Source organism: Xenopus tropicalis, chromosome 1 (assembly GCF_000004195.4).
Source record: "Xenopus tropicalis strain Nigerian chromosome 1, UCB_Xtro_10.0, whole genome shotgun sequence".
NCBI classification, from domain to species: Eukaryota; Metazoa; Chordata; class Amphibia; order Anura; family Pipidae; genus Xenopus; species Xenopus tropicalis.
Genome location: NC_030677.2, coordinates 74,371,860 through 74,382,942, shown reverse-complemented (window position 1 = coordinate 74,382,942; position 11,083 = coordinate 74,371,860). Strand labels below are relative to the sequence as shown.

The following is an 11,083-nucleotide window of genomic DNA, read 5'->3' as shown; positions in this document are numbered from 1 at the left end:
GCAGTAGTTATCTTAAACAACAGAGGGAGATTCTAGGGCTCTTTACTCAGGTATGGAAAACCTTTCTGCATAATATAGTGCATTAGGTGGCACTAATGTGGCAAATCTATTGGCAGTAAAATGCCAAAATGGCTTTCCTTCCCCTTTAAGCAAATGATAATTTAGTCTTTCTCAAGAGAATATCCTTTTTGTTTTTGGGTAGACATTCATTTTAAGTACAACTGGGGATTTGTACTCTGTTCATTTTTATAAATTTTTTTATAAAATTACTATCTTGTAGTAATCAGTATTTGTTGATGATACTACATTATTAAGTAGAGGTTCCATGTAGTATGCAGAGGAACATCAAAAAAAAAAAAAAATTGAAGCACAGGGCAACAGATTAGCAAATGATATTCACAATGGTTCTGAAGTGGGCAAGACAACATGAACACTATATACTAAAAAGTAATTAACAGTAATATATTGGGGGGGCTCCTCAATTAGGAAGGATTTGGAGGTTATTGTGGAACAGACTTGGCAACCCTATTAATGATATTAGGATTGGTGGACTGATGTACTATCAATTGATAAAACTCTGTAAAGTATACTTTTTCCGCTAGCTTTGTCTACTTTTTTTTTTTTTTTACTTAATCCATGATCTGTTTTGGAAGGGGTGTTTGATCGGTGACAATTTTTGAACATGCGAAAAAAGTATAAATCACTAAATTATGGTCATTTACAAAATACAGCTTTTCTATTCTGTAGATATTGTACTTACCCGAGTAATAGGGGCAAGATATATATATATATATATATATATATATATATATATATATAAAAAAAAAAAAAAACAGGCACATGTTTGAAAAGTGTCTGGCTGTAAGAGCTAAAGAGGAAATAAACCCCCATGAGTCCATTCAGTTGAGTTTAAACTTCCAGAATACGTATTTTCCCTTTACACTGACATGCCTGATTCAACAGACTAGCAAAAAGCCATGCTTTGAATTTTACTTTACACTACTACCTCAATTATTGGTCTTTCACATTTGAACTATTTAAATTGCATTTACTACCGCTGACTGGGGGTTTCTGCAAACTCCACCATCCATTTTACTTCACTAAACTGCATTTCTTAATTTGTTTTTTAAGCAGTGTATATATTAGGGATGCACCGAATCCAGGATTCAGCATTTTTGGCAGGGTTCAGGTCCTGGCCAAACAAAATTAGCATATGCTAATTAGCATTCAGAAGGGTTAAATGTAAAAAACTTGCTGTGTGCATGGTTATTTTTACACTTTCTGGATCCTAATTAGGATCTGCCCCTAAAAAGACCTGTACTTCTGTTACTGTCCCTTGCTGTTAAATCCTCTGCCCCACATATGTGCCATTTAATTTATATAGAATGAGTCATTACACCTTGCAAGCCTTGAGTTGCTAGAAGTGGAATATTAGCTAGGAGAGACTACTGTACCTACATGCATCAATGTAACAAATCATAAGTTTATATTTCCGGGTACCCAGCTTATTTGAGTAACCTCCTCCCCCCAAAAAATAGCCCATTAAGAAATTGTCTAAATTACAACCACAAAATCGCAGTATTTTAATACCATGATTTAACACAACAGGAGAAACATTTCAAAATCTAGTATTGCACAGATGGTCTATTTCAGCTTAACAGCTAGAAATAAAATGCAATTACATGACATACCCATTAAGCCAAACATTTATTAAATTCATTTACTAAACAAATCAAGCATCAGCTGTTCCATGTTTATACATCTCCCAACAACTTGCATAAAAAAAACCTGTATGTAAAACCAGAGTCCATCAGAACTGGCTTCTTGGAAGCCATGGGCACATTAAAACCACCAAGCATCTGCTTTGAAATGGGAATCTCAGTCTTGGATGAGTGTGAAAACCAGTCTTTTCTTCAGAAAGAAGGCTGATCAAGTCTGACGAGTTCTTGGGTTTCTGACATTGACTAAACAGTCTTCTGCTGTCCTTTCTTTCCAATGAGTGACTTGTGTATGTGTGGAATGACTCCTACAGGAAAAATGAAAGATACAGGTAAGAAGGCATGAATAAACTAACAACCTGCTATAATTATGAAGTAATGTGAAGTATTTTCTCAACACAGGCCTGTGGATTGGACATGGACCTCCAAAAGGATTTATGGCCCCTGGTCTGCATGACTAATATTTTCTGTCTCAGATACAATGTATGAAGGCCCATGGCATGTAATAAAGTTGGATAGCACTGTGCCAACATTTTTAAACTTGCTTTCCAAAGTGCTAGGCACCCCCAGTAATTGTAATTGCTTAACTTATATCCCAGGCTAATGCCACATTTAGCATACTCTCGCCAAGCCAAAATCTCAGAGAATATGCTATGTATGCTTTAAAATCCTCCTACCTGTGCCTGCACCCGATAGCACCGAATATGCTCAGGTGCGGGCACATGTAGCAGATATTTACCAAAAAAAAAAAAAAAAAAAAAAAAGAACGCCAGCTTTTCAGTCTACTGCACATACTCCATACACCAACTACACCATCTTCAAGTGGTTTGTCATGTAGAAGTTAATAGGAACTGTACTCTGCAAATAGTAATGTTTATATTGTGACTTCTGTTTTGTAAGAACACAAAAATTCTTACAAAGAGGATTGAGGTTATTGTATTATATAATCTGCATTTTTTCTGATTTTTTTTAAGTCAGCATTCCTGCTTTTTAAATGTATGATTTGTGGATTTTTCAACCACAAAAAATTTTTAATTAATAAATCTGCCCCTTAGTAGAGCAAGACATTGCTACAAAAAAAATAAAATAAAAAAATATTCCATCTAGATATCGGACCAACGTTACAGGACAGAAACAGGAACCAAAGAAAGGACCGACAAGAAAAATGTACTTACCACCGCCAGCAATGGTTGCTTTTATAAGAGCATCCAATTCTTCATCACCTCTGATGGCAAGCTGCAAGTGACGTGGGCTGATACGCTTCACCTTAAGATCTTTGGAAGCATTTCCAGCCAATTCAAGAACCTGAAATTTTAAATACACGTTGGTGGTAGAAACAGACTGCACAAGAACCCCATCACAGGCATAGCGAATGATCAGCACAAGCAGCTTGTCTTATAGAACAGCCAAACTATACTCAAACTACAAAGTCAAATTAAACTATTTCCTACAATAGCTGGCATCAAGCACCCCAGCACTGGTTGCACTGTATATTAAGAACTTTCCCCTCGCCTACGCTAAAATTGCTTAGAATTGTGCCTTCTTTAATTAAGTTAGCCAATTAAGGATTTTAAAGTTATAACTGCTCTTGAAATCCCTGCCTGTCTCATTCTTTTCCCTGCCCTGGTTTAGAAACCATAAAGCAGAAGAGAGCCAATTGGCAGATGTGTTAAGCATGCAAGACCCAATTCTTACATGTTTCAAGTGACAAAGTGAAACCAATACAATACTGACACCAATGGCAAAACAAACTTTTTGGAAATGTAATACAAAACAAACTTTCCATGGTTTTGTACACTATGAATAAGTCTGTACAATAATTCAGATAAATGCTCAAAATATCAAATTTAGAGTTTGCTACCCTGCCCATAAAGGCCCAGTAAACAGACAACAATTTGAACACTAATCTATAAATTCAAATATCAACATAGTAAGTTGGGTTGAAGAAAAAGAAAGCCCATCACGATCAACCATAATGAAAAAAAAAAAAAAAAAAAAAAAAAAAAAACCAGGTCCAGAGCATTCTGGATAATAGGAAACATAAGGCAACCATACACAGGCAGATTTAAGCTGCCATTTCAGCGACTTGTCTGCCCCTGTACAGTAACCATGACAGGCTGTTATCTGGTCAAATACTAACCAGGTGTTGACAGGCAAGTTAGAGTTTTAAGCTGGCCATACACACCAATATTGCATGAAACCTCGTTTAGTACAATATTCGTATCGTGTATGGCAAGTCGACCGATATCGCAGGAGGCTGCAGATAACAGTCGACTCGCCAATTGTGCGGGTTAAGAGATTTTGATTGGTCCCCATAGAAGGCCCTTAAGCAAAATCTGCCTTCAATGCTGAATCGGCAGAAGGAGGTAGAAATCCTATTGTTTCTACCTCCTTATCTGCAGTTTCAGCCCTGAACGTTTAGTGGCGGATTGAACGATCTTTTGTGCGACCGTCGGTCGCATCAAAGATCGAAAATCACCACGTCTGGCCACCTTAAGTTCAATAATATGGTCCTTCCTCCAAGGCTCAAGCGATTCTATTATGGATATTGCCCACCTTGGTGGTGAAAAACCAAGGACTTGCAGTGTAAGGCATGGTTCCCTGACCTTTGATACCTGTGAGCCACATCTAAATGTGGAAAAAGTTTTGGGAAGCAACACAAGCAAAAAAAAAAAAAAGTCCATTACCTCAGCAGTCAAATATTCCAAGATAGCAGCTGTATATACTGCCGCTGTACCACCCACACGACCATGGCTGGTAGTTCTGTTCTTCAGCAGTCTATGTATACGACCAACTGGAAACTAAAAGGGACAAGAAAACATGTTCATGCAGTGCAAGGCATTTTTACAGTACTGCAATACTAAGGGACAAACACTAATACAAGAGGGCCATGACTAAACGAGCTTACACATTATACAGGTATGGGACCCGTTATCCAAAATGCTCGGGACCCGGGGTTTTCTGGATAAGGGACCTTTCTGTAATTTGGACCTCCATAACTTAAGTCTGCTAAAAATCAATATTGAATCAACCCAATAGGCTTGTTTTGGCTCCAATAAGGATTAATTATATCTTAGTTGGGATCAAGTACAAGGCACTTTATTACAGAGAAAAGGTAAATCATTTTATAAAATTAGATTTACTTATAATTGAGTCTATGGGAGATGCCCTTTCCGCAATTCAGAAGTTTCTGGATAATGGGTTTCCAGATAAGGGATCCCATAACTGTACTTAGAATATTTGTCATTCATTCAAAACAAAGCTGTCAAGTGTATTAAGCAATATATATATATATATATATATATATATATATATATATATATATATATATATATATATATATATATTTATATTAACTTTTTTCACTGTTTAATTTTATAATTTCACCCATATGTGCTTATTCGTTCTTTTTAGGGGTAGTCCACCAACATTCCCTAGTTTGTAACTAGAGTAGGTTCCCTTACACAAGTCTAGACTCACAATTGCACCACACTTTATAGGTCATAAAAAAAACAAAAAACAAACACACTGGAAAGCTTGATTTTACACATTTGCTATTATGTGACTGTGCAAGTGGGTACAAGTTAAAAGCAGCTTCCAATACAGAGCCTAAAAAGAATATTGATTAGATTTTACATTTTTATGGCCAATATGGATGCTAGATTTGCATTTACTTGAACAATACAGACGCAGCAGCAGTAATTCATGGCTAGCTGAAAGGAAGCCGTGTTTAGCACCCGGCACTGAACAGGTGGTGCCTACTGCTGCCCCTCCCCCTCCATTACAGATCCAAGGCTTCTCTACTTAAGTCCCATCCCCCCCCCTCCCTCCAACAAAAGTGGAACGGCCCGCCCGCCTGTTGTCCCCTCTGCCTACACACAATAGTAGTTACCTGCAATCCAGCTCTGGAGGATCGGGTGATAGAGGTAGCCTTTGCTTTTCCGGTATCTTTGCCAGCCTTGCCACCAGCCTGTAGGGGCAAACACATACACAATGAAACACGTGTAGGGCAGGAAAGTCTGTACGTGCAGATGGGCAGGGGAGGGACAAGTGATCCCGGTGTAGGTCTCCTTTATGACCCCCAAGCTACAGCCACTCGGCCTTCTAGGCTACAGCTCCCAACAAAGCCACTTCCTGTGGGCGGAGGTAGCACTCGACGCTGCAGCTTCGCTTCAAAATAAGCGAACAAAAAGCGCAAGATCGGAAGCAAATATCTGCGTGAATTTGAAACTGCGATAACAAAAGTAAATACGTGGTAAAAAAACTAAGTATGAGGGTCTTGCAAGCGAGCGCACATGCCCAGCTACTTATTGTATAAACGTCGCCCTCATTTAGGCGCCACAGCGGGCAAGTCACGCTAAATAAACGCGCTCATTGCAGTGAAACTGTGCGAACTGCAATTTTAATTAAGGGCTAAAAAAAACGCAACTGAACGTCGGCGAATCCCAGTTGCCCGCGCTGCGTTACTCACCATTTTTATCTTAATCAAGTCCTGTAATTCCTCCTTAAACCCAAACTGGCGCTCTGGCACTCGAAACAGTCTGCTTCTGCTTCCCGGGCCAATTTTATAAAAGGGATGAGTGCATCCGGGAACCTGAGCTCAAAGGCCGACCAATAGAAAGCCGCGCCTCTTGTTCAGGCCTGAGCCAGTGGCGTGTGACGAATGTGTTTGGGGCGGGGCGTTCGGCCCCGGCATTGTTCATGAGCTAGGCGGGCAAGGGCGCGAAATCTGTGAGTAGGGATGGGTTTGTTAGCCAGCCCTGTCTGTAAATGGCTCATAGACACTCCCTCTGTGTGTTGGCATTGGAGTGGAAATGCATTTGAACGTTAGAAGAAGGGCATATGGCGAGTTAAATTTCAGCTTGGCTGCCTAATATGAGTTCTTTTGGAATATTTCAGTTTAAGCTTACATTCTGATATTAACAACGAGTGTTACTATTCGGGTAAAATAGAGCTCCGAGTAGACGTGGGGAGAAGCTAGAGATTCTGATACTTGTGAATCGAGTGAAATGACGATGAAAGTGGTTTTTAATTGAGTAGAATCAGTCATATAGCAGGGAAATGTTTATTAGGAAATACAGAGTGGCAGAGATAGCGCATCCATTTCCACATTCACTCATTTGTATTTAATGCATGTCAGGGTGGCAAGTTCTAATTTTATAATGCAGGCCAAAACTAGACAAAAGCCATTTCAAAAATGGCCCAATATGTTCAATGAAAAAAAATCTAAAAAGTTAAACGATATGTGAAACCATGCTTTTTGTAATCATGGAATCGCTACCCCTGCCCTCTGTGTGCGGGTTTTTGCAGTTTTATTATAACATGCGCTGCCAGCTCCAGCTTACAGTAAAACAACAAAAGACATAGGGGCACATTTACTAATCCACGAACGTCCGAAAAGCGCCCGAATGCGTTTTTTTCGTAATGATCGGTATTTTGCGTTTTTTTCGTAAATTGACGCGACTTTTTCGTAGCCTTCGCGCCAAGTATGAAAGTCTGTTCAAGCTTCAGTATGGTGACTTTTCTTGGGCCAGGTTGGAGCTGCAGAGTGCCATTGAGTCCAATGGGAGGCTTCCAAAATCATGCAAAGTCTGAAAGTTTTGCCCGCCGTTTATGAGCGTTCAATACGAAAAAGTCGCGACAATATATGAGTAAATCGTAACGGCTACGAAAAAGTTGCGACTTTTCGCGCAAGTTGTAACGGCTACGAAAAAGTTGCAACAATTTACGAAAAAGTCTTAACGGCGACGAAAAAATCGCAAATAATACGAAAAAGTGGCAAAATGTTTGTTTCCAATCCGAATTTTTCCCATTTGGATTCGTGGATTAGTAAATCAGCCCCCTATAGTATATGCAGCAATATCACTGCATACCCACCAAAAGGGTGTATCTGCTGTGTGTATTGCGGTGTTTAAAATTTTGGACATGCCACTTCATGGCCACACCCTCAAGATGTTACACTTGGGGGCACATTCATAATCCTAATCATGAAATCCAATAGTTTCTGATGTTTGCAAAAGTCATGAAAATTCCGCTTGTTTAAAGGAGAAGGAAAGGCAAAGTCACTTGGGAGTGCCAAAATGTTAGGCACCCTCAAGTGACTTTAATCGCTTACCTTGTATCCTGGTGCTGGTGCTGTTTTCTCCTAACAGGGGCACCAGCCCGGGGTATAAGGTAAGCGATTAAAGTCACTTGGGGGTACCTAACATTTTGGCACCACCAAGTGACTTAGCCTTTCCTTGTCATTTAAATACGAAAATTTTGTACTTAAGATCCGAAATTTTTGTATCCGAACTATCGTAAACAGCGGGAAAACCTTTCGGACTTTGATCTTTCTGTGCATGATTTTGGAAGCCTCCCATAGGACTCAATGGCACTCTGCAGCTCCAACCTGGCCCAAGAAAAGTCGCGATACCGAAACTTGAATGAATCCAAAACTTTCGTACTCGTTGTGACAAATACAATTTTGTCACGCAAATTGTCGCAAAGTACACAAAAGTTGCACAAATTAAAGAAAATATCGCAGAAAATACACAAAAGTTGTAAACTTTAGAAGAAATACGAGTTTTTCGTATTCGGACCTGTCTTACTTTATTGAATGTGCCCCCTAGTGATTATAATTATTTACCTTAGAACCCAGGTCAGCATTACTCTTTGCTAAAAAATGGTGCTACTCTAATGAATGCCACGCTGCCATCTTCTTACCTGCATTCAACAACTTGGATGTGTGCGCACTGACAGGCACAGGATCAGTGCGGCAGTGTATAGAGACAGGCATTTACTGGGGCTCAATTTTTTCGATTAGGATTTTCTTACACCAAAATATGATTTGTCGCCAGAAAAATTTTTTGTTGCAGTTTATTATGTGAAAAAACCAAGACAAATCCAGATGCAAAAATACATTATCTAAGACCTGTCTGGGTTTTGAGGTTTTTTTGACACTGGCTTTTGTGTGACAGTATGAGAAAGTCAAGGTTTTTGTGCAACAAAACAAAAAAAGTTGCGGTTTACGTGCTTTTTCACTTTGGATATTTTGCTAAATTAGTGACATTCATGGAAATGAGTTTAGTCTTTGTTTAAAAAAAACTAAATCTGAATTTGGGTTTAATTATTTAGTAGTGGACCAGGGTGCCACTGTCCTATAGTATTTATAAATAAATGCAAATACAGTGTATGTAAGCTATTGGCAACATTATTGGAACACTAATCATCTTTGTATAGACTAAAGGTCCCCATACATAGTATGATAGTAGCTGCCGATATCGGTCCCTTGGACCGATTCGTCAGCTTATCGGCCCATGTAGGGGCAGAACCGAGGGGCCTGGCCGACCGATATCTGGCCTGAAATTGCCCCATTGCTGCCCACATAATCCGATCGTTTGGCCCCAGGGCCAAACGATCAAATACATTTTTTTTTTACCTAAATGCTCCCCGATATCGCCCACCCGTAGGTCTGTTCAGATCTGTTAGGGGCAGATTCATGAAATCACGAGTTCGAATCCCAAATGGGATAAATTCGGATTGGATACGAAAATTTCTGAAGATCACAAATATCACGAAAATGCTTACGAAAAAATCGTATTAGTCACGATAATATCGTATTGGCGATCCGAAAGTCACGACATTTTCGTACCGAACGATTGTAAACAGCGGGAAAACCTTTCCGATTTTTTCACGCAAGGGTACGTAAAAGTCACGCAAGCAATTAAAAATTCGGCAAAAATACGCTCGGAGCGTTCGTGTCTTAGTAAATCTGCCCCTTAGGGTCATATTTAAGAAAAATTGATTTATTTTGGCTATTTTTTTTTTTACCCAATTATAGTAAGGTGAAGTGCAACAAAAAGGCCTTTATATGCACTTGGCCATATGAACTGAGTGGGTCAGTCAGACCTTTTTGTAGCTGCACTGGAGGAGATTAAGTGGGGGCAACAAAGCCTGCCAGTATCCTTAACTTTTAATATACATTTATAGACATGTACATGTCTCTGTAGCAATTTAAGAATACCTTGTACTTGATCCTAACTAAGATATAATAAATCCTCATTGAAAGCAAACCAAGCCTAATGGGTTTATTTAATGTTTAAATTATTTTTATTAGACTTAGGGGCTGATTCATCAAAGTACGAGTTCGAATCCCAAAATGGGTAAAATTCGGATTAGATACGATAATTTCTGATGATCGCAAATATCACTAAAATGCTTACAAAAAAATCATAATAGTCACGATAATATCGTATTGGCAATTTGAAAGTCAGGAAATTTTCATATCCTAACGATCATAAACGGCGGAAAAACCTTTCTGACTTTTATCCATCTGTGCATGATTTTGGAAGCCTCCGATAGGACTCAATGGCACTCTGCAGCTCCAACCTGGCCCAAGGAAAGTCATGATAACGAAGCTTGAATGAATCTGAAACTTTCGTACTCGTTGCGACAAATACCATTTTGTCACGTAAATTTTGTACAAAAAAGTTGCGCAAATTAGCAAAAATACAGCGAAAATACGCACAGTACGAAAACTTACATAGTTACATAGGGTTGAAAAAAGACCATTGTCCATCAAGTTCAACCCATCCGAGTAAACCCAGCACACAACCTATACTAACCAATCTATACACTCACATACATAAACTATATATATACAACCAGTAATACTAACTGTAGATATTAGTATCACAATAGCCTTGGATATTCTGCTTGTTCAAAAACTCATCCAGGCCCCTCTTAAAGGCATTAACAGAGTCTGCCATTACCACATCACTAGGAAGGGCATTCCACAGCCTCACTGCCCTCACCGTGAAAAACCACCTACGCTGCTTCAAATGGAAGCTCTGTTCCTCTAATCTATAGGGGTGACCTCTGGTGCGCTGATTGTTTTTATGGGAAAAAAGAACATCCCCCAACTGCCTATAATCCCCTCTAATGTACTTGTACAGAGTAATCATGTCCCCTCGCAAGCGCCTCTTTTCCAGAGAAAACAACCCCAACCTCGACAGTCTAACCTCATAGCTTAAATCTTCCATCCCCTTTACCAGTTTAGTTGCAATTAAATTTTTTTTGTATTCGGTTTCAATAGTACTTTAATGAATGTGCTCCTATATGTAAGATATTGTACTCCTCCATCAAAAGTCGGATAATGATAATAATATATGCTTTCAATAAGGTTAGCAAAAAGACTAATGGAAAGGAAAGCAATGAAAAAGCTAAATCTGAACTGTGCTCTGCTAACCTTTAAATGGGTTACAAACAACAAGTCATATGGTTTTTCAGTGCTAGCAAGTTGCATTACTTGTAGATGTCTGCATTGGTATAGTCACGTCATATTTTTATATGTAGTTAAAAAGCTCCAATATACAATCATACAA

General features: G+C 39.0%; 1 protein-coding gene across 1 annotated transcript; it reads right to left on the bottom strand.

Annotated features, from left to right (window-relative positions):
- Positions 1-1,555: 1,555 nt before the first annotated feature.
- Positions 1,556-6,261, bottom strand: h2az1 (H2A.Z variant histone 1). Its single transcript, NM_001005097.2, is given in 5 exon segments — positions 1,556-2,026; positions 2,894-3,023; positions 4,406-4,519; positions 5,611-5,688; positions 6,190-6,261. Coding segments are annotated over 5 exon segments (387 nt in total). The 5' UTR covers positions 6,193-6,261; the 3' UTR covers positions 1,556-1,964.
- Positions 6,262-11,083: the final 4,822 nt, after the last annotated feature.